This window comes from Trachurus trachurus (assembly GCF_905171665.1).
Source record: "Trachurus trachurus genome assembly, chromosome: 11".
NCBI classification, from domain to species: Eukaryota; Metazoa; Chordata; class Actinopteri; order Carangiformes; family Carangidae; genus Trachurus; species Trachurus trachurus.
The window spans coordinates 1,163,966-1,188,225 of NC_139904.1; the positions used below are offsets into that span (position 1 = coordinate 1,163,966).

Sequence of the window (24,260 nt, forward strand, 5' to 3'; positions counted from 1 at the left end):
TTATGAATAAGGGGTGGGAGTAAATAAGTTTTACTTCTTCCCACTCCTTTTCGGATATGAAACAAACAAAACAAAACAAAACAAAAACAAAAAAATCAAATTACCTTTATTTTTCAATTATTCTCTTTTATTAATTTTTATTATATATATATTTCTTTTTTTGTTCATATGTTGTTTTTGCAAAGTTTTTATATGTTATGTCTGTCCATTTCTGTATTATGTTTTATTTCTTTTAACATGTCCGAAATAAACTTAATAAAAAAAAAAAAAAAAAACACTACAGTCTTCCATCAGAGGGGGCGTGTCATGCGGTGACGTCAGCGCGCTCTGGCCCCGCCCCCTGCTGCTGCTGCGGTGACGTCAGCGCGCTCTGGCCCCGCCCCCTGCTGCTGCGCGGCCCTGTAGCGGAAGTTCCGTTCCGTGGTGAACTGGGACCAGCGAAGCGGTGAGTGACTGTATGAATCTGTTTCTGTCTGTGGTTTTTATTTAACCTGCTTCTATCACGACCGGAACAGAACCGAACCGCAGCGGACCCGGGGCCGGTGAAGGTCGTTGTTCTCTGAGACCCGGTCCGAGTCCGTCTGGGCTCCGAGGTTTACATGGTAACGGCCGTTTAACGTTATTGAGGCACGAGGACAGAGAGAGAGAGACACCGGCAGCAGCAGCAGCAGCGGACAATACGATGCTAGGCGGCTAACAGCGGCTAGCTAGGCTATTGTGTGTGTGGGTGTGTGTGTGTGTGGGTGTGTGTATTAGTGTGTATGTGTGAATGTGTATGAATGTGTATGAGCGTGTGTGTGTGTGTGTGTGTATTGGTGTGGCTAAACCGGGATTAAACCGGACTGCGAGTGTGAGCGATGCTAGTAGGCAGCTAACAGCAGCTAGCCCCGGTTATTGTGTGTGTGTGTGTGTGTATGTATGTGTGTGTGTGCGGTTGCGTGTGTATGAGTGTGTGTGTGTGTGTGTGTGTGTGTGTATTGGTGTGGCTAAACCGGGATTAAACCGGACTGCGAAGGTCGGGAGTCAGTCAGTCATTCAGTGTTTTTTTGGGGGGGTAGTAGCAGCAGCAGCAGCGGCTTTGCACCGTTGAATACCATCAGATCACTATCGATAATAATGGTTTTGATAATGATGATGATATTGATATTGATAACGATGCTGGTGGGTTGCTACTAGCTAGCCGTTCATAATCTGCTTCCTCTTCGACACCAGCTCGTTTTTACGTGACAGCAGCAACACCACCACTGCAGTGTGTCAGTGTCCCTATAGCTGCTGGAGGAGGAGGTGGAGGAGGAGGAGGGAGGGAGGGAGGAGGGTGATGGTGCTGCTGCTGGTGGAGGAAGAGGAGGGAGGGGGGAGGGAGGAGGAGGAGGAGGGAGCCTGTCACTCAGTGCCGCATATTATCCTGTTGTTTGCAGCCATCCGCCATCCGTGGCCGCTGAGCTGAGCCGAGCTGCTGGGAAGGAAGGGTGTGTGTGTGTGTCAAGCCGCTGCAGCCAGACTCAGTTTAGTTTAGTTTTTTTTTTTACTTAACTCCTCTTGTCCACCTCTTGTAGGTGGGTGACCTAATCTGTTCTCTTCCTCCATCCTTCCTTCTTTCCACAATCCCTTTCCCCCCTTCCCTCTTTCCTTCTTTCCTTCCTTTCCTTCGTCCTTACTACTTCTTCCTCCCTTGAATGAATCTGTTCCCTCCCTCCATCTTTCTTTCCTTCCCTTCCCTTTTCCCTCCCTTCCTTCATTCCTTCTTCTTGCTCCCTTGAATGAATCTGTTCCCTCCATCTTTCTTTCCTTCCCTTCCCTTTCCCCTCCCTTCTTTCCTCCCTTCTTTCCCTTCTTCCTTCCTTAAAAGAATCTGTACCCTCCCTCCATCTTTCTTTCCTTACTTTTTCCCTTCCTTCTTTCCACAGTCCTTTTCCCTTCCTTCCTTCCTTCCCTTCGTCCTTACTTCTTCTTCCTTCCTCTTTTGATCCAATTTACCTTTATTTATCACCATCTTTCTTTCCTTCCCTTTTCCCTTCTTCCTTCCTTAAATGAATCTGTACCCTCCCTCCATCTCTCTTCCTTCTTTCCACAATCCTTTTTCCATTCCTTCCTTCCTTCCCTTCGTCCTTACTTCTTCCTTCCTTTTTGACCCAATTGACCCAATCTGTTCCCTCCCTCCTTCTATCTTTCCTTCCTTTTTCCCTTCCTTCTTTCCTCCAATCTTTCCCTTTGTCCTTCCTTCTTTCCTTAATCCTTCCCTCTTTCCCTTCATCCTTCCTTCCCTCCTTGACCCAGGAGGACAGGAGGGTTAAATGTAATTGGAGTCACGCAGGACGGAGACTCGTGATGTTGCTTTAAATTGTCTTGTCTTGCAACACAGCCCTTATTTTGTCCTTTCGTGTGGTGTGTGTGTGTGCGTGCGTGTGTGTGTGTGTGCGAGTGTCACCTCAAAGCAGCAGCGATGTGGAAGTCGCTGCTGCTGCTGTTGACATAGATGTTCCAGTGTGTTGACACAGTGATCTGATAACGTCGGTGTGATAAGAGCTTTTGTAACTAACTATACAGCTCAGTGAAAATGTCAACAAACTTCAACACTTCAGAAAATCTAAATCTTCATCATCGTATCACTACAACCTGAGTACAGGAAGATAAACACTGTCTTCTGTTCAGCTCACCACTTTATCAACTCATGGATTTGTAGCTGAATGAGAAACTCTAATGTCCTCACAGACAGGGCCGTTGCTAGGAATTCTGGGCCCTTAAAAGAATTTAAAGAATACTAAAGTGGGCCCCTCCCCCTAACTTTTCCTTTTTTTTTCTTAGACTACGTATGTATTATGGTTTTTTATTTAGCCTTCTTTGTTTTGATGCTAATGCAGCATTACACTGCAAAAACTCAAGTATCTTAGCAAGAATATTTGTCTTATTTCTAGTCAAAATGTCATTTCTAGTCAAAACAAATCTCATTCTACTTAAAATAAGACTCATCATATTAAAAGCAGCTTGTTTTTAGACACTTTTTACTTCTTTCAAGCAGATTTTCACTTGGAATAAGTAGAAAAATCTGATAGTGGAGCAAGTTTTTCTTCCTTATTACAAGCACAAAAAACTTACTTTCACTGGCAGATTTTTCTATTTATTGTGAATTTAAGTGAAAATGATCTAAAAACAAGTTCATTTTTAGGTGATGAGTCTTATTTTAAGTGGAAAGAGATTAGTTTTGACTAGAAATGAGACATTTGGACAAGAAATAAGACAAATATTCTTGGAAAGATGTTGAGTTTTTACAGTGTACTATGAGTATTAGTTATACAAAGATTAGACTACTGGGGTTTTTTATGGGCCCCACTGGGCGCTGGGCCCCTAGAGTTATCATCACCTTTCTCCCCTATACAACGGCCCTGCTCACAGCCCAAAGTGGTGTGTTTAGATTATTTGTTATATCCACTTTTGGATTTTATGCTTGAAGATTGAAAAATAAAATGACATACGATCAGTAATGTGTAGTATCTATCTACAGTATATCATGTGGAGGTTTGGAAGCAGTTAATGATTATTTCCATTCATTCATTAACCAGTCATTTGATCTAGTAAGAGAAACATGAGGAAAACGTGCTGCATGTGCACTCTCGTTATCACTCAAGCAAAAAAAAAAGAAGCAAAAATATTTTCCTGTTCTTGAAGCTTCTCTTCTCAAATTTGTTCAGCTGCACATCCTTCTACAGTAAAGTGTCTTTTCTGTAAAGACGACCTGAATTAAACAGAAGAAACAGGACAGAGAAAGGTGTTTAAATGAATTTATTTATTTAAAAGGATCTCCATTAGCTGATGCCAATGGCACAAACTAGTCTTCCTAATTTTATTTTATGTTTATTTAACAGGGACAATACATACAACATTGCCACAAAAAAATGGAAAATGCGACGCATACAAGACGTCGTCTAGCTTCAGCTAATTTGCAGTCTTTGTCCCTGTCAGGCTTTAGAATAGGATCAAATATAGTGAATACAATAAATGCAATAATACAAATACAATGGATAATACAGTGAATAGGTAAGATGAATAAATAAACACAGCTGCAAAATTCAGATTAAACAATTACACAAGTTAAATGTAACATTAAGCATTAATAAAGTGCTGTTTTGATAATGATTTGAGAGAAGTTAATGTTCACATTTCTGCTGCTGCTAATCAAGATAATATGTGAGAGTTATTGACCATAATTCATCTGAAACTGTTGCAGAATCAACAAACTAATCAGACGATTTACACAACAAGTAGTGAACCGCTCCCTGTTTTCATATCAACATGTCGTTTTTTGTGCACGTCGTCCATGCACAGTTTAGCTCCACTGGAGAGGAGCTGCGTCGCGTCGGTCCGGTGTTTTTAAAGGAGGAGATGTGAGCAGAAGCAGATAAATGAAACCCAGTTGGTTCTTCTGCTGCTGTTTGCTGCAAACCCAACCTGAATTGGACCGGGTGCTTGTATACGCAGCGTGACACTATTTTTAACCACCGGCCTCTTCCAGAAGCAAAGACGGAGACTGAGCCATTGTTTCTTACAGCCTGCTCTGAAAAACCCACACACTGGTTTTTCTTATTTATTTCTTTATATATTTATATATTTTCGTGATGCCAGCAGTTCTCTGGGTTTTCAGGTCATTGTGAATCTCCTCCACAAGAACAGGTGGAGGAAACAAAAAGAAGTAATAATAATTCATTCAGCCTCTTTATTTGCATATGTTTCCACTCTGAGAGAGCGCGTCCTGCTTGTTGTGAACAGATTGTCCAGGCTGCTCTGCTGCTAAACGGGTTTAACGCTGAATTAAGATTTTGTTGAGGCGTCTTGTGATGCACATTGTGTTTCGACAGATTCAAACCGGGGGGGGGTCGTTCTCAGCACGACGTGTTTGTTTGTTTGGAAGGAAGGAAGGAAGTGTCACCACAGTTTGACTATTATAGCGCTCCTATTAGAAGTAAAAAACCCTCCTGAATAGGGATGTCACAATTACTTGTTTTTACAATTAATCGTGGTATTAAACGCCACAATTAATTGATCGTAAAGATTCCTAAATACCGTCACTTTCTGAAAAAGATTATGTATCGAAACCATATCGGCAGATGTGCACCAAAGTAAAGGTAAATGCACAGATACTGGTCCATTTGTCTAAAGAAATGCTGAACTTTTAGGAATTTAAATGTTTGCATGTCATTTGTATTGTAAAAAAAATGATTAAAATAAACTTAAACATTTGGTATAGATGACAATTAATGACTTAAATATTTATATAACACTTCCCCTGGAGGATTAATAACTGGTCCTATATTAAGAGATTAGATGTAGGCTTATTATATTTTGACTATATTTGATTTTACACACTCATAGTGTTTTGACATTTATTGATGCATAATAATCATGATAATCTTAATACCGTGATTATTTCTCTGACAATAATCGTACCTAGAAATTCTGTAACATCTGACATCCCTACTACTGAAGTAAAAGAAGAGATGTATCATCAGCTAAATGCACTATAAAGTCAAAGTACATGTCATATATTATTATATATGACATTATGGGATTGTTAATACTGATTGAACTACTTTATATGCAGTTTAATAGCGTAGTGAAGCGGTCGAGCTGCAGGATGAATCTGATTTATCTCTCTGGAGCTTCAGATTTATTATCATCAGTTAACCTGACAATGTGAAATAATGAGATTTATTATTTATAAAACCTTGAGAAGACAAAGAGAAGCAGCAAATCCTCACGTCTCATGATGAAGAATATTCCTCTTTTTTTCACAGCGTCTATTCATCTATTATTAATCGGTTATCAAAATACGTGCAGGTGATTGGCTCTCTATTGATCGTCTGAGCTTTACTGTAAATGTTTATTTAAATGAATCAGACTCAGTTTAGGAGGTAAACGTCTGTTTGCTGGGACTGATAACGCCTCATAAACAGCTGGAGGTGATAAGACCGACACTGAGAGGTCGCAGACTAAAGAAACTGCTGCTGGTGGATTTAATAAATAACATTTGACAGGTTTAGGACTGCAGCCAACTAACGATACTTTTCATTATCAATTTAAACAATTAATCGATTAGTTGTTTGGTCAATAAATGTTGAAAAATATCAATCAAACCACAATATGTCGTCCTCAAATGTCTTGTTTTGTCCACAAACCAAAGAGAGACTCAGTTTATTGTCATAAAGGAACAAAGAAACCAGAAATATTCACATTGAAGAAGCTGGAATCAGAGAATTTTGACTTTTATTTCTTAAAAAAACGACTAAAACTGATTATTATGCAATTAATTGATTAGTTATTGCAGCTCTAGACAGGTTTAACATGATGTAATACAGCTGTTAGATACATGTGGTGCAGTAAAAACACCAACAATAGGCTGTTCCTCATCTTCATTCATTCATTCATTCATTTTCGATTTGTTTAATTCATGGTATGTACATTTTCACATAGTTGCACATATACATAGTGTACACATTTTCACCATGAATGAAAAGGAGCAGGATGAAGAAAACTTATAGTACCTGCCCCTCTCTGTTGTTACAAATGATGAAACATAGTAATGACAAAAAAAAAAAATCACACCACTCGTCTATCTATCTTTTCTTTTTCTCTTTCTCCTTCTTCTTTTTTGTAGATACTTATCTTTTCTTTTTTAAACATTTTCTTAAACTGAGACATACTTGTACAACTTTTCAGTTCCTTGCTTTGTGAATGCCATCCTACTTTTACACCTGCAACAGAAATACACATTTGTTTTAAGCTTAACCTTGCAAATGTATGTTTAAAACCAAGCTTCAGTCTGTTGTAGAAGTTTGTTTGATGCTTAACAAAGAGAAGCAGCAAATCCTCACATCTCATGAAGAATATCCCTTTTTTTTTTCACAGCGTCTATTCATCTATTATTAATCGGTCAGAGCGACTCAGTTTATTGTCATAAAGGAACATGAAACCAGAAATATTCACATTTAAGGAGCTGGAATCAGAGAATTTGGACTTTTATTCCTTAAAAAAACGACTCAAACCCATTATTCGATTTTTAAAATAGTTGATGATTAAGTTAATAATGGATTATTATGCGATTAATTGATAAATTATTGCAGCTCTAGACAGGTTTAACATCAACAATAGGCTGTTCCTCATGTAGAAGTTTGTTTGATGCTTAAAAACCCGTTTCCCGGCTGTTTTCCTGACTGGTCCGGTTGTTATTCAGCTGTCACTCATTGATCAGAGGTCAGGACGCAGGACAGAAACAACAGCTTTTGTCCCCTCGCTGGCTGCGCCCGTTAACGACACATTGACCGCCGTCCGCTTCCCTGTGTGTGTCTGGCTGGCGGCTCAGCTGTGACCTTCAGAGAGGAATTAGCGTCGCGCAGCAGCAGCAGCAGCAATCAGGGCCGTGGTGGAATTCAAACCCCCGTGGTGCAGCTTAATGATCCTGTTGGAGGTTTACACATTAACCTTTATTATGTTTCTGTTTCTGTCTTTCTGTCTCCCCATCGGCTCTGCAGCCAATCAGGCGGCGTCCGACCACGCCCCCTTTCCCGCTCGGTCCTCCTCTCACATCATCAGGAAGTTAAAGGCCATTAAAGGGATAGTTCACCCAAAAATTCAAATTTCCCTCATTATCTCCTCCCCCTCATGTGGACTAAGGGCTGGGAGAAGTTTCAGAGTCCTCCGTGGCTTCTCTGAGTTACAGGGGGTCTCGGCGTAGCAGTGCATGTCCATATGACGGTTGCAAATGGATACCAACTGTCTTTGTAACAAAAAGACACACCAAAAAACATCCAGATACCTCCATGCTGCTCATATGTAATGTCCGTCTTGTATTGAAGCCCCGTAATGAGAAATTGTTCCGTAAAAATTAAATAAGTCTATATTTTAAGCTTGTTTGTAGCAGAAGCTCCCAGTGTCTCAGTTCACTGCTCTTCCTGTGTCACCGGTGGAACAATTTCTCATGTCGGGGCTTCAATACAAGACGGACATTACATACGAGCAGCATGGAGGTATTTGGATGTTTTTTGGTGTGTCTTTTTGTTACGAAGACAGTTGGTATCCATTCACAACCGTCATATGGACATGCACTGCTACGCCGAGACCCCCTGTAACTCAGAGAAGCCACGGAGGACTCTGAAACTTCTCCCAGCCCTTAGTCCACATGAGGGGGAGGAGATAATGAGTAATGAAATTTGAATTTTGGGTGAACTATCCCTTTAAGGAGCTGAAGCTTTTACAGTAAAACATCGACCTGTCAGCTGACTCACTGTCTCTCAGCTGATTTACAGTCAGGACGGAGAACAGAGGGCGTCGCCGCCGCTTAGTTAATGAATCCCGTCACTTGCTGACTAGAGAAACCTGCCACACACACACACACACACACACACACACACACACACACACACATAATGGAGCTGCTGCAGTCGGCCTCATCCTCGTGTGTTTGGTATGTTGAGCTCTGTTGCTGCTGCTCTGAGCCGCTCATGAAAACGAGGCCGGCGCCTGTTTTGAATAAACTTTGCTGGTTTTGGAGAATTTGAATTTGAATTCGTAGTCCTGAGTCGTTTACTTCAGTGACCCGCCGTCGGTGTCGCAGCAAAAAAACCTTTCTTTAGATAAAGGAGAGATAGGATAGAGAGAGTTGAACAGATTTAAAAGCTGAAATCTGCAACATTTATACACGTTTATGCAATGCAATGCAATTTTATTTGTATAGCCCGTTGTTACCACCAGTTTGTCTCAAAGGTCTTTACATGGCATCGTGACAACATCCTCTGTCCTTAGACCCTCACATCGTCTGATATCACACTGATTATTTCCATAATAATAATAATTGGGACCGGGCCTGACCAACATTAGGAATTTAAATTATGAATACTGATGACCGATTAATCGTCCACACTGCTGATGTCACGATTATAGATTTTATTCTCAGAGAAATAATCACGGTATTAACGATTATCACGATTATTATACATGAATTAATTTCACAACATATGAATGTGTAAAATCAAATACAGTCAAAATATAATTACATTACTTATTATTTACACTAAATAAAGTATCTACTATTAATATATAACCATTAACCAATTATTAATCCTGCAGAGAAAGGGTTTCAAACATTCAAGTCATTATTTGTCATCTATACCACATGTTTAAGTTTATTTTAGTTTATTATGACAGAATCTATTAATTTATTGTGGTGTTTAATACCGCGATTAATTGTGAAAACAAGTAATCGTGACATAAATAATTAGGATTATTGATAAGGCCTCAGTGCAGCTGTGCAGTAAACTGAATAAAATAACTGTAAATCAGTAGAAACAGGTGAAACTCCTCTGATGATTAATGGTCCACTGTGTTTTTCCTGCAGGATAAAAACCTGTAGAAACTGAATGAACAACAACACTAACATTGTTTTTCTCTAGTGGATTAAAACCAATCAATCACACATAATAAATCATTTCTACATGAAACCAGACAGTTTGTAAAGTTTAAAGACCCCTTAAAAAAGGCAAATTCTCACATTTCAGAAAGAACATTTCTCTCTTTTTCACTCTTTGCTTGAAAAAACGTATTGGAATTAAATGGTTGAAGCTCATTTTAGAGAGTTAACGTCTGTTTGGCTCATAAAAGGAGAATAAAAACCCTCAGACGAACATTTGAAACACTGATCAATATAAATATTTCTATGAAGCCGCCTCTGATCTGGATGTTTTTTGTAGTAAATCAACAAGAAAGAACAAAAATCAGAGTTTAAAAGGTGCAGTCGACTCGACACCTCCTCCCTCCTCCTCTTTGTCTGTTTTATTGAGCCTGCACAGTTCACTCAGACTCTTTCTCCTTTAATCTGACATGATGTAACCCAGCGACTGCAGCGCCCGGGGCTGATGGATCGGTATTACTGGTTCTATTAGTCGTACATAGATTCTCCAGAGCACGATTGTTCCTGCTCGTCCCCTCTACAACCACGGAAACTAAGGCTATAAATGTGTTTCCTGTTGTTTAATAAAGTGCCATGTGAGTAGAGCCACGGTTCACATTAAGGAAATCTGGAAATCATGTGACAAAAAGCAGAAAAACAGAGTCAGATTGAGCAGAAAAAGCTGCAGAAGGTTGTGATGATGAGGGTTAAATAAAGCTCTTTGTGTGTGTTTTTATCTGGTGTCCCGCTGAGCAGAGCAGTCAGCTGACCTGTGCTTCCTCTGTCCTCTCTCTGCCTGCAGCACCTCTTACAGTGTATGTGTGGCAACAACATGTCTGTGCCGCTGCTCGCCGAGGCCGCGACCGTGTCCGGGACGGAGGAAGAGACTGCCACGGTGAGTCCTGCTCCTTTTATTATCATTAATATTATTATTATTATTTCTTTATTAGTTTATTTGGGTGGGACAGTGCACATCAATGAACATATAAAAACATGTCAATGTGCCGGATTATAGCAGCAATGCTAATTTCCATCCAGAGTCCCAAAACATAAAAACAGTACAGTGACAGGAGAACACAGTTATATAATTAAGCAATATATCCCTCCAGGCCGTGGTATATGCTCTTTATACCACGGCTAAGGGGCGTTGTTCCCCCTTAGAGTGGTAGAATGAGCATATACCACGGCCTGGAGTGATATACTGCTTTTATAAAACGGTTACCAATAAAGGCAATATAAAAGAGGGATACGCAATCAATTTCATGTAGTTTTATTTAACCAGAAATACATATTATCCAATAAAATAGCCTCACTGTGAAGAAATAGTCCCACCTCTCCAGACGTTAGCTCCAAGTAGTTCTGCATCTGGTCTTTTCCTCCGCATTTTTTTCAGGTGAAAGTCACTGCTCAGTCCCCTCTACCATTGTTAACCCTCTGGAGGTGAAAGTTCACCTTCAACATGTCAATTCAACTACTTTAGTCCGTTTTTTAACATCGTAAAAACATCAACTCTCTGTTGCTACGGACTGCAACAGTCCGTTGTCATGGATACATGACAACATCTTCCATTCATACCAGTCATACTACGTGCCTGAGGCGGAGTGATAGCCTACGCTGTGATAAGGCTTTAGAATAGTAGCCGTGGTATATGCTCATTATACCACGGCTAACAACCAATCAGATCGCCGGATTTCACCTTTCTGTTTTATAAGCGACATGACAAAGCAGACAACAAGATAAAAAACAGGTCAGATAATCAGGCCAGTAGTGGAACCTAAACAGTTTGAGAGATAAAGTGCAAAAGTGCTGGGCCAAAGTGACAAGTGCTAGAGTGCAGGAGTGCATCATGGGTACCAAGTTGTATTGCACGGTGCCCTACAGTGCACATCAGTTTAAAGTGCCAGGTGGATTGCATCAGATATTACCACATACCACATATTATACATGGTTCTTACAGATCCTTAAAAAGTCTTAAAAGGCATTGAATTCATTCATCTAAAAACAAGGCCTTAATTGGCATTAAAATGTCTTACATCAATTTTTCCAAAGTCTTAAAAATGTTAACACATGGTTAGTGGTATTTTATGGTTGTAATTAGTCTCAAATCTCAAAATAATTAGTAACATTTCGACATAGAGAAGTTAGTGGCGGCCGTCAACGCTAAATTTCTCACCGCCACCAGCTCCAGAGTCAGTGTGTTTTTTTTTTTTCCCCAGATTTTTTATGCATTTATTTAGAAAGGACAGCTGGAAAGAGACACAATCCAATGTTCATGTAGCAGTCACTTTACCTTGGATCACATAGGAAAGTGGGTCAAATTGTCCCTAACCCTACGTAATTGATGTGTTTTTTATGAAGTCAGTCTTAAATTTCATTTCAAGTGGCTTTAAAAAAGTCTTAAATTTAACTTGGCTTAAGCTGTAGGAACTCTGTTATAGCAACTAAATATTCTATCCATATTCACGTTTTTGTTGCCGGTCTCACTCAAACACTGCAGGTATTACACAACCGCATCCTGACAAATTATTGCACACGAACCAGCCATAAACATTCGCACATAATATTTACGCTTATTATTATTCTTAATCATCTAACCTTGTTGAAACCCACAGCGTCTTCCTCTGTAGCTCAGAGACTCGGAGACTCTCACAGGTTTTGCTCCGTAGCCGACGGTCACGTTAGCATCAGCAGCTGTTTCCTGACCGGTCTCACCAGGAGCTGCTGCTGCCATTGTTTCATCATGTTATTATGAGTTTATATCACTCAGCACTTTGTGATACCATGGAATCGAGCTACGCTGCAGGAACATCAACACCCAGCTCTTTAATCAACAGTAAAGCTCTTTAATATCTGACTCACTGTGGAAGATTTCTCTTCAATATCGCCTGTTTATGTTTTCTCTATCTGTTTTTCTTTTTAAGCTTCTTCAATTTTGATATTTCTCTAGGTGTAATTTTGTTCTTTTCTATGATGAACTCCAACCTGCCAATGGGACTGGAGAGGGAAATTAGCGTTATAGGCTGTAATCTCAAACATGTTTACATCCCATTTAAAAAAAAAAGAAGAAATCTCAAACTCAAAACTAATTCAGTTGACTATTTTGTTTGCCGATAACCTGATGTCTGTCACAATACAATTACAATCACAATCACAATACAACACGATACAATTTCAATTACATTCAAGTCTCGTGCAAAACCACTGATGCACGTTGCCTTCAGGGACAGTTTTTCATCAACAGTCTCTGAATTTCCCTCTAAAACAACTCTGTGTGGTAACGTTGTGTTATTATCTCATAGTGTGGTGAATGTGCAGCTCACAACTTGTCCACCAGAGCGTTGTGGAGTTGTTGGATTGTGTATTTGATGAGTTTGATGAGGGAAACCAAGAAATCCCATGATGAGCCTCCATAGTGTAGCTCTGAGCAGCTCACGGCTCTGCTCCGCCGTTCTAAAAATAGCTTGCACCGACAAATAAAGGTAACGAACCTACTGCTATGACTATAGGGGTTATGGCAATGGGTCAAAATGTTGAATTATCTCTTTAATTACTAGTAATCGGTATCAGTTATGATCCTGAAAAATCCATATCCGTCGATCCCTACTCTTGTTTAGAGTCAAAAACTAAATATCTTTAGATCTTAATGATCTACACACTCGTCTCTGCAGTTCACTAATAAACTGCTTTTCTCAGACGTATGTGAAGTTACTTGGGGTGGGAGAAAAAATCGATTCACATAAATATCGCGATATCTTCTTTGACGATTTTTAATTTGATTTTTTTTTTTTATCCAATGTTTTTTAAATATTGTGCACTGTGCATTTGTTCGCCTTTTTTTTTTACATACAGAGAGTCCAGGTTTTGAAAAGGGTTTAAGTTCACTTTATAGTGGAGTATGTTCATTTATAGGCTCCTACAGTATTTGTGTGCAGATAAATGTTAAAAATGCTAAAGACTAAAAATCATAGAGAGAATCGGCAGAATCGTAGAATCACAATTCAAATTGAATCGCCATCCAAAAAATCGTAGAAGAATCGAATCGGGAGAAAAGCATATCGACCCAGTCCTAGAAGTTATTGGGTCCAGTAAAAGGCAGATTTGCTCTGAGAGGCTGCACCTGTAGCAGCAGGTGAACAGGTTGTTTTCAGGCTGTAGGAATCAAACAGCTCTTTTATTTTGGTGAAGCTGCGTTCAGGTGCAGAATCAAAGCCGAGGAGTGAGTGTGTGTGTGTGGAGCTGAAGCTGAAGCCCTACATGGAAGGAAGAAGAAAAGAAAGAAAAAGTGTTTCTGATCTCTCTAGATTTGGAGCCAGAAAGCGCCGGTGAAGTGCAGGATTTTCTAAATTGTTCTTCCCTTTCATGGAGTCTCTCTCTCTCTCTCTCTCTCTCTCTCTCTCTCTCTCTCTCTCTCTCTCTCTCTCTCTCTCTCTCTCTCTCTCTCTCTCTCTCTCTCTCTCTCTCTCTCTCTCTCTCTCTCTCTCTCTCTCTCTGCGTGTGTGGAAACTGGCCGTCGCAGCTCAGCTTGGCACGAACAGAACGGCCGGTTGGCACCTGCTTCTCTCTGTTCTGGAACAAGTGCACACACTTACACCAGCAGCAGCACATGGCACACACACACACACACACACACACACATACACACACACACACACACACACACGCACACACACACACACACACACACACACACACACAGGCTCAATGTGATTCAATTGGCTCAAAGTTCAAACAGGATTTTAGTGATTTATTTTTTGTTTTTTCCCAGTAAAGTGGAAGATGAGATTTAACAGAGTGTCCTGCTCTCAGGGAGGATCAACGCTTCTCTTCTCCTTCTTCTTCTCCTCCTTTTTCTTCTTTTGATCTTCTTCTCAATTCATCGCCATCAGAGATGTCTGACAGTGTTTTTAGTGTCTGGTTGTTCATATCTTTATATATTCTTCATATCTTCCTGACCGGTGTTGTTTCCTGTTGCAGGTGATCTTCCTTCATGGATTGGGAGATACAGGGTGAGTGATTATTTGCTCTATTCATCTTGTTTCTATATCAGATTATATTATATTGATCGATTGCTGATATTTTAACACTTATTTCATCAGTGTAGAGAGTCTGGAAAATGAATTTCACACCTCAGATATTATTATTATTACTCATCTGACCAAAGCACAGAAAACTGGCAACACATTACAGCAATTATATAATAATTTCTTTATCTGTTTAGCGCATAAATTAAAACAGCAACAACAGATAAATGTCAAAAACATTTTCACAGCCGGTCAAAAAAAATATTTAGTGGAGAAATGTGTAAATATTTTATTAAAGCAGAAGTAAGCGATCCGGTGGTTTTGGCTAATGCTGCGTTCCAGGCAGGCTTTTGAAACCGTAAGTTACAGCTTCAAGTCACGACTTACGACTTTGTAGCGTTCCAGGCAACACACTCGTGTTTCTCCGACCTGTTTTACCTGTGAAAGTCACTATAACGGCCACTCGTAACTTCTGACCCGTGAACTCGTACCAGTTCGATCTGACATCTGACAGAGAATCCAACAACTCCACAACGCTCTGGTGGACAAGTTGTGACCTGCACATTCACCACACTATGAGATAATAACACAACGTTACCACACAGAGTTGTTTTAGAGGGAAATTCATGTAAAACCGCTGATGCACGTTGCCTTCAGGGACAGTTTTTCATCAACAGTCTCTGTATTTCCCTCTAAAACAACTCTGTGTGGTAACGTTGTGTTATTATCTCATAGCGTGGTGAATGTGCAGCTCACAACTTGTCCACCAGAGCGTTGTGGAGTTGTTGGATTGTGTATTTGATGAGTTTGATGAGGGAAACCAAGAAATCCCATAATGAGCCTCCTCTGTAGCGTAGCTCTGAGCAGCTCACGGCTCTGCTCCGCCGTTCTAAAAACAGCTTGCACCGACAATTAAAGGTAACAAACCTACTGCTATGACTATAGGGATTATGGCAATTTGGCCAATTTGCCAAAATGTTGAACTATCACTTTAAAGACAAAGGTCAGAATTGATGCAGGGCCCTTAGCTAAAGTAACAAGGATCTAAAACACAGAATTAAAAAGTGCTGTGACTCTGGTGGAGGAACAGAGATTTAAATCCACAGACACAGACAAGATTAAAAATAAATATGATTCAGTTGAAACTAAAGTTTTGCATAATCAGAGTTATTTTAGAGAATGGGACAGATTTCCCCTTCACTGTCACACATGTTGAGTTTTCAGTGATTAATTCTGATATTTTTAGACCATATTTGACTGATTTATTTAAACAAAACAAAGGGGCAGGGGTAGCTCGACCACATTTATATTTATGGCTCCACACTGTGATGTAGGAAGAGGAAATGAATGTAAATGTAAAAATAATCTTTGTGGGTTTGGTTTTGTCACTGCTGCTCGGTTATCGCCCACATTCATGCAGTTTTATTTTATTCTACCTCACTGAAACTGTTTGTTAAAGGTCAGATGTTTCTTTTTGTAACAATAAAAACCAGAGAACTGATTTGTTAAAACTTTATCACATCAGTGTAGAAGTTATTTTCATGTTGCACCAGTGCACGCTGCTGCAGAGAGTTTGTGATTCTGTATCTTGGGTGTTGGATGTTTTGTGGGTTTTCTTCTGGATGAGAAACAAAGAGCTGCTCTCATCTCTTCTCTTCTCTCTCTCTGTGTGTGTTTTCTGTCAGGCATGGGTGGGCCGACACTCTGACGGCGATCCAGCTGCCTCACGTCAAGTTCATCTGCCCCCACTCGTAAGTCTTTTCATCTCCTCTTCCCTCGCGTCATATTTCATTCCTCCAGACTGTCACACTGTCGACAGAGAGGAAGAAGGAAACACAAAAACTAGCAAATTAGGGTCAGTGACAAATAAGAAAAAGTTAAGAAGAAAAGAAAATAAATAAATAAAAATTGTTATAAGACCATGCATCAGATTTGTTTAAATGGACATATTGTATTAATGTTTTACATAATTTGAATGTTTTTTTAACAAAAGTAAGACTGAATGCCCTGAAAATGTCAAATGGATGGGTGCGTGGTGCAGTGGGTAAAGCGGCCGCCCCATGTAGAGGCTACAGTCCTCAACACAGGCGTCCCCGGTTCGAATCCCGCATCGGGCAGCCCTTTCCTGCATGTCATTCCCCCTCTCTCTGCCTCCCCCTTTCCTGTCTACCTATACTATGGCTGTCAAATAAAGGCATAAAAGCCAAAAAATATACTTAAGGGGAGACACCCCAGGTGAATAGGGTAAAAAAATTAAATAACACCTAGATATCACCATGAAACTTCCCAAATTTATCACTGACATTAAGACAAATATTTTTTGTATTACAAGTTTTGTCAAATTTTACGTTTAAATATGTAAATGAGGCAATATCTGGTGAAATATGCGCTAATTTGCATACATTTCCAGACCCGAAATCTGAAAAATGGATAAAGCCTCTTTCAAAATTCTTGTTTCATTTTGTTGACATACTAGAGTCAGAAGTTTTTACCGAGAGGATTGTGGATATCTCTTTTTATTACTTTGTAAATGAGAAAACACTGTCACCAGCCCTAAAAAAAATCTAATTTCGCCCTGTTTTTAGTAATAAAATGTTGTATAAATCAGGCTCTGAATGTTATATCAACAATCCCCTCTGTAAAAACCTTCAGAATATAGACAGGAATAAAACTAGAAGGTTTGGTGTCTGTAAGTGCTGCTGAAGTTGAGATTTCGGGTTCAGAGTCTGAGTCTGAAAAACTCATTTTGAGAAAACGGCCTTTAAAGACTTGTACTGTAAAATTCCATAGATTGTTAATGTCAATCGTACTTTTACGATTGGTTGTGGACACGGAGGAAATGACAGTTTTTGGAGCCGACATCATTGTTTAGGAGAGAGAGCTTTACAACGATACCTGACATGACAACAGACACAGCTCAGTTTGTCACAGTAGCATGTTAACTTTTGGCAAATTTAGGAGAAATCTACTGACAAAAGAGGCAAAATGAAGTAAAATAACCACCTTAATGTGGATTTTCTACCATTTTGTTTGACTTTTATGAAAGAACACAATGTTAAGGAAGAAAAATAGCCAAAAATTTCAAAATTGATCAGTGCATGAAAAAACAGTTTTTGCCCTTTAAAAAAAAAAAATGTCAAATGGAGTAACCACAAAAAAGAATAATGAATATTAGATATTTTTAAAGTGGATTTAAATATATACTTTCTTCTGAAAACATTAAATTGATTTGACTTTAATTTGATTTTTTGCTGTAATTCTATATTTGAATTTTGATGCACTTTAGCAACACTGGGCAGGTTCTTATCCTAAAAACACTGCTTACCATCTAAATATTGTGTGACAAATATCTTTTATTTGTCAAGAAACATAGTGTTACATTGTAAAAGTGAATTACATTTATTCCACATTTGAGTCCAGATTAATTGTCCTGTATATAGTCATATAGTGTTTTTTTAAATGAAAAAATACTGGTTACACCACTTGACACTGGGTTGCTTCATGTCATCGACCCATTAACAGATTCATAGTTTGTTTTCTACTTTTTCTTTCATCTAAAAGACCCAGAATTTGGTCGCTACAAAGTTTAAACCAGTAGTTTATCTGCTCGTCCGCCTGGTCGGGTGAAAACATTAAATGAATCAACCATTAATCAGTTTGATGTGTTCATGTGTCTTCACTCTCCGACTCATCTCTTTCTTTCTTTTCTCGCAGGCCCAAAATCCCCGTCACTCTGAACATGAAGACGACGATGCCCGCATGGTGAGTTGGCGTGATGAAAGAACGCGGCCTTTCAGCTCGACACTCGCTGCCATTGTTTCCCCGCAGAGCGCAGCAGGCTCGCATACGGCCACCGACAATACCGTTGATTGTATGTGTCGGTTGTCGGTTAGTCACTCGCCTCTCTTTGTGTGTCTCTCTGTGTGTGTGTGTGTGTGTGTGTGTGTGTGTGTGTGTGTGTGCAGGTTTGACCTCATGGGTCTGTCCCCCGACTCCTCAGAGGACGAATCTGGAATCAAGAAGGCGGCAGAAAACAGTGAGTTTTTATTTAAATCTTTTGGAAGATGAATGAGTTCCCTGTGGGATCGGCTGCTGGACACTGTGAATGGAAGATTTTTAGCTTTCATGTCTCCATCTTTAATATTCTCACTCGCTCCCTAACGACCGTTTATCTCAGAGAGCTGCTTCAAAGTAAAAGAGGCTGAGATAAGAGCTCCTCGTCTCAGTCGTTTCACATTTTTCATACGAAACAAATCAGATCACGTCGTCAAATATCAATATTTCTGCAGTAATACTGTATAAGGTCTTTTGTCTCTGGACCGTTGACACTTCTTCTCCTCATACACTCCCTGGGTTTTAGTTGTAGTTGCTCTCTGAGATGTTCTGATCTGACCTGAGGCTCCACCCAGTGGTCAGATAGAGACATTTCAAATCCGTCCTAAAACTGATCAAACAGATCGATGTTTGATTCACCACCAAACCTCATGTCAACGGCCTGGTGAGCCAAGTTAGCACCTAAAAGTCATGACATGACGTATATTAAAGGTCCAGTGTGTAAAACGGGGGTAAAACTCCTGATATCTAGCATTTAGATTCTATATTGCAGCGCTCACTCACTCATTTTTAAATGATTTAAAAGTCAGGTGAGCGGTACCACTTCTCATTTCATATGACGAGAGCAGATGAAATGAGAAAACTTTGGTGGGAATTCAGTCGGTACCAAAAAGAAATACAGAATAGTCATGTGATTCAGATGACGCGTGAAGTTCAGATGGTGGGGGGGGGGGGGGGGGGGGGGTGGAGGAAGTGGAGAACGGTTATTGGACATAAATAGAAAGCGCCGAGTACTCAAAAGCGTTGGGTGAAGCCTGCAAGTAGCAAGTATTGAAAAACGACTGCCCCCATTTGCAGTCGTGGCGTTCTGCGTGACGTCACCTGCAAACCACCCATAGATATACAGTATATACGTAGATGCCTCTGCCTCTGACGCTGCTGCCCGTTGGAACGGATTGTCGCCGCCGTCGCCATCTTGAGCAGGAGGTGTCTAACTTTGACTCACTGTAGTCTACAGAGGCAGAGGTCTATCACTGAATTTTCAACCGATTTTCAAGCCGTTTGTTTTAATATAAACACTACAACTCAGCTACATAACTCAGGTCAGCAGTTAGGGTTAATGTAAGTGCCATGAAACTGATTTAATATGGCCTAGCACAGTTATATAGGTAGCCTACAGTGGTTTACACTCACTCTATTAATATATTAACTAGCGGTATATGCACTAAATGTAACACATATCCACCCTATGATACGTTACGTTAGTTTCATTTATGTCAGATAACTCACCTGCATCAAATTCAACAAGTTCATAACAGTTATATAATATAAAACAACTCATTACTTGAGAAAAGTTATTCCATGTCTCTTGGTTTTGGCGTTTCTTTCATGGGAACATCCGTACGCGGCACAAAAGTTCTGCATTTCACCAGATTCACAGCTGTCAAACGGTCTGAAGGTCTGACTGTTGACTGCTGCTAAGGAGGAACTCCCCCCCAAGATGGCCGCCGTCAGACATTCCTGACAAGCCCCAATGCAGCTTCTACGTATATATATCTATGCAAACCACCTATTCGGTACCCATCCCTAATGATGAAGACAACAACTCCCATGATGCCATTCTGTTCAGTTTGAGAGACTCTGTGATTAACAACACACTCTTTACTTCCTTTGTTCCAGTCAAGGCTTTAATCGAACACGAGGTCAAAGATGGGATTCCTCCGAACCGTATAATGCTGGGTGGATTCTCTCAGGTAAACGGCTTCACAGCTTCACAGCTTCACTTTACAAGTCACTTACAGAAAATGTCTCCGTAATAGAGTACGTTTTGGCGGCTTTCTTATTTGTTATGTCCTTGATTGTGGCAGCATAACAGTGCAGTTAATGTTTAAAGGGTAGTTACAATGTTCGGTTTGGATTTGGCCCATTTGTTAAAATTGTGGATGTGAAATTTCCCCAAATTCAAGATTAACTGACAGAAAAAGCAAAATAAGTCTTTGTCTTGGTCATCATTCATAATAAATAAAGATGTGTTTTTCCTGTAAACTGATCATTCTTCCTGTTTTCACTTGCACAAAGTGTTGAACATCATTCCAAAAAGTTTTACTGTAAGCACAATGATAAAAATAAGTGAGAAATGGTTTAAACGTTTAAATCTTTCAGGGGTTTTCTTTGCATATGAAGTCAGAGTTGTGTGTTTACAGTCCCTCTGTGTGTTCTCTGTTCCTCCTCAGGGTGGGGCCTTGTCCTTGTACACGGCCTTGACCTGCCAGCATCAGTTGGCCGGCGTCGTGGCCCTCAGCTGCTGGCTGCCGCTTCACAAGACCTTCCCATCGGTAACGCTCCCAGTTTTACTGCAGAGGAGTTTCATGGCCCACGATGCACTGCTTTCATTTTCTGGATATATATTTCTGTATAAGGGATGTCACAATTACTTGTTTTCACAATTAATCGCGGTATTAAACGCCACAATTAATAGATCGTAAAGATTCCAAAATACCGTCACTTTCCGAAAAAGATTATGTCCGAACCATATCGACAGATGTGTTAAAATAAACTTAAACATTTAGTATAAATGACAATTAATGACTTAAATATTTCAAACACTTCCCCTGGGGGATTAAAAACTGGTCCTATATTTAGAGATTAGTAATGTAATTATATTTTGACTATATTTGATTTTACACAGTCATAGTGTTGTGAAATTTATTGATGCATAATAATCATGATAATCGTAACACCGTGATTATTTCTCTGACAATAATCGTACCAAGAAAATCTATAATCGTGACATCCCTATTCTGTATATTATATATATATATATATGTTCAGTTATATATATATATATATATATATATATATATATATATATATATATATATATATATATATATATATGCAGCTCTGAAAAAAATGAAGAGACCACTCCAAAATTGTCTTAATAAATCAACTTCTCTACATGTATGGCCGCCATTTTTAACTCTGTCTATTGAATTTCAACACAAGGACGTCTCACTCTTCTTAAAGAGGCACCGATTAGGTCATCACCTGAACCAAATCATATTAAATGAAGATTATAAAATCCACTGCTGCAATTAAATTTGGGGTTATTCCACCAATGTTGATTTCTAAACTCTTACTAAGTTAAAAAAAAAAAAAAAATAGTGTTGTGTTGTTAAAAAATGAAAATGAACCTGTTTCTTTGCAGGATTCAAGGTCTGAAAAACACTGGATCTTTGTTATTTCGACCAGTTGCCATTTTCTGCAAATAAATGCTGAAAATAAATGACAATATCTATATTTCAAATTTGGGAGAAATGTTTTCAGTAGTTTATAGAATAAAACAAAGTGTTCATTTTACTCAAACACATATCTGTAAACACTAAAACCAGAGAAACGGATCATTTTGAAGTGGCCTTTTAGCTGTATATATATATATAGCGTATATGTTTTTATTCCAACCTGTGGTGTCCTTTCCCTCAGGCCTCGAGCGGCAACAAGAACCTTCCCATCCTGCAGTGCCACGGCGAGATGGACGGCATGATCCCCAAGCAGTTCGGTCTCATGACGGCAGAAAAACTCAAACTCATAGTTAACCCTCAGATGGTCACCTTCAAATCCTACCCAGGGCTCTCTCACTGCTCCTGCCCTCAGGTACCGACCGGCTTCAGCTCTCAGCTTCAGCTCTCAGGCTCAGTCCTCGACTTCAATCACTGTCACTTCCTGTTTCAAGTCGATCTCACAGCACTGACGTCTCCACAACAATCTGTAAAACAATAACAGTCTCATACTTCACTGATATGAACTGAACAGTAGAAGGAAGAAGGGGGGAAGGGGGTAGTAGAAGGGGCACGAGCCGCGAGCGATCGTGTCAATCTTGGCAGGAAGTCACACAAAGACACACGAGAGAATCCGGTCAAATTTCAAAATAAAACACCGCGAATGACAAACACGTGAGGCCAATGTGTGTGTACGTTTGTAGCCTATTTGTGTTTATTAATCGAAACAGAGCGCGAGAGATAAACACACACACACACACACACACACAGCTGAGGGGCGAAGCGCTTGTCCCCCGGCCGCCACAGAGTCGTTAATTAAGGTAAACTCTGGATGCGCTGGTTGATAAGTTTCGTTTTTAATGAGGAGGAAATATGAAGAACTCAGCTGTGATTGAAAAGCACCTAAACCAAGTCGAAAGTTGTAATTGTGTAGTGGAAAGGGCTGCAAAGTACCTAATGGTAACTGGTTGTGGAAACTCTGCTTTACATTGTTTTAACATAACACAGGGATGCAAACAGCGCGCCGAAAAGCGAAACTCGCTTTTTTCATGACCAATTAGGTGACTTGTGTGAATCGTTCAGATCCGAAGAGTTTTTGAGGGAGGGGGGGGGGGGGTCTCAGCGTCTCAGCTGGGGTCAGTAAAATGTTTTTCTAACAGGCTGACAGTGACAATCACGTGAAACTGCCGCATTAAAGCGGCGCGTATCCACGTACATTCGGTGCGACGGCGACGCCACCCCCCCCCCACCCCCACCCCGTGCGTGTCCGTGGAGCTGTGGCCGTGGACATGCACGGTTCCCTACGTTGCTGTGTCAGGCAGGTGTTTCCACGGAGCTCTGCCCCGTTTCAGAGGTGAAGGAAGCCCTAAGTGGAAAGACGTCGCCTCCACGATGTAGAATGTGTTCAATTAAAGTGAAACTAACACATTATATAGACCTATATGTCCATTACACACTGAATGAAACATCCCATGTCTTTATTTATTCAGTTTATTTTAATAGTAATAATTATGACTAACATTCAGTGAAGACCTAAAAATCAGTATCTCCAAAATGGAAATATTGCAAAGGAATTTCTTTTTTTTAAGCATTTTTAATATAGAAATGTTGGCCTTCTGAAAACTATGTCCATCTATATGCACTCAATACTTGGTTGGGGTTGAACTACTGGAAATTGACTTTTCCGTGATATTGTAATGTACTTATTTGTTAATGGTGAGCATCCCCTCCCTAGTTCCTCTCTTTTTTGGTCCTGACCTGTTTGCATCCCTGATAACAAAATAAAAATAAAAAATCATCATTCTGAAGGTGTGGCGGCTTTTACTTTGCCGTGGCGGTGCCATGATCAATTACATGTAGAGGAAACCCTGTCTTGTCACACAGATGGACTGATAAACACAGTCAGAAAGACTTCTCCTCTGTTCCAGCGCTAGAAACTTTAATGTTTTTGATAAAAGATCAATACCTGCTGTTTATGTTGTTGTGTTTCTATCTGAATCACTTCACCTGTGTTTCTCTCTCTCTGTCTCTTGCAGGAGCTGGCGGCTGTAAAGGAATTTATCGAGACGCACTTGCCCCGAATCTGACCTCACCTCACCCCCCCTCACCCCCCCACCCCCCCTCACCCCCACTGTGAGCCCCTCCCCCCTCCCCCAGTCACTGACCTCTCACCCCCTTGATCTGCCATTCTCCCACAGGAAACAGCCATGAACACCCCCTCTTCCACACACACACACACACACACACACACACACACACACACACACTCAACATAACACACACACACAAACACACTCAACATAACATGCATGATAACACACACACACACACATGATTTGACCCACATCGCTAAAGGAAACATGTGCTTCTTCTCATGCAGCCGAATCCAACAACAACATCCGATTTTTATGTCAAACACACTGATTTGACAGCGACACAACCCGGTGGTCACACACACACACACACACACTC

The 24,260-nt window shown here is 40.2% G+C and overlaps 1 protein-coding gene across 1 annotated transcript; it reads left to right on the plus strand.

Annotated features, from left to right (window-relative positions):
- Window positions 1-394: 394 nt before the first annotated feature.
- lypla2 (lysophospholipase 2) lies at window positions 395-24,260 on the plus strand. Its single transcript, XM_083982491.1, has 10 exons — window positions 395-445; window positions 10,239-10,331; window positions 14,411-14,442; window positions 16,143-16,208; window positions 18,172-18,219; window positions 18,423-18,493; window positions 20,191-20,264; window positions 20,745-20,846; window positions 21,994-22,164; window positions 23,825-24,260. The coding sequence occupies exons 2-10, from the start codon at window positions 10,254-10,256 to the stop codon at window positions 23,873-23,875; spliced, it is 693 nt and encodes a 230-aa protein (XP_083838617.1). The 5' UTR covers window positions 395-445; window positions 10,239-10,253; the 3' UTR covers window positions 23,876-24,260.

What these genes read in the sequence shown, in the direction of transcription:
- lypla2 (XM_083982491.1), top strand. Translation starts at nt 10,254, where the DNA reads ATGTGTGGCAACAACATGTCTGTGCCGCTGCTCGCCGAGGCCGCGACC. An exon ending in CATGGATTGGGAGATACAGG is followed by an intron (nt 14,443 to 16,142) that starts GTGAGTGATTAT and finishes GTTTTCTGTCAG; the next exon opens with GCATGGGTGGGCCGACACTC. An exon ending in AAGACGACGATGCCCGCATG is followed by an intron (nt 18,220 to 18,422) that starts GTGAGTTGGCGT and finishes GTGTGTGTGCAG; the next exon opens with GTTTGACCTCATGGGTCTGT.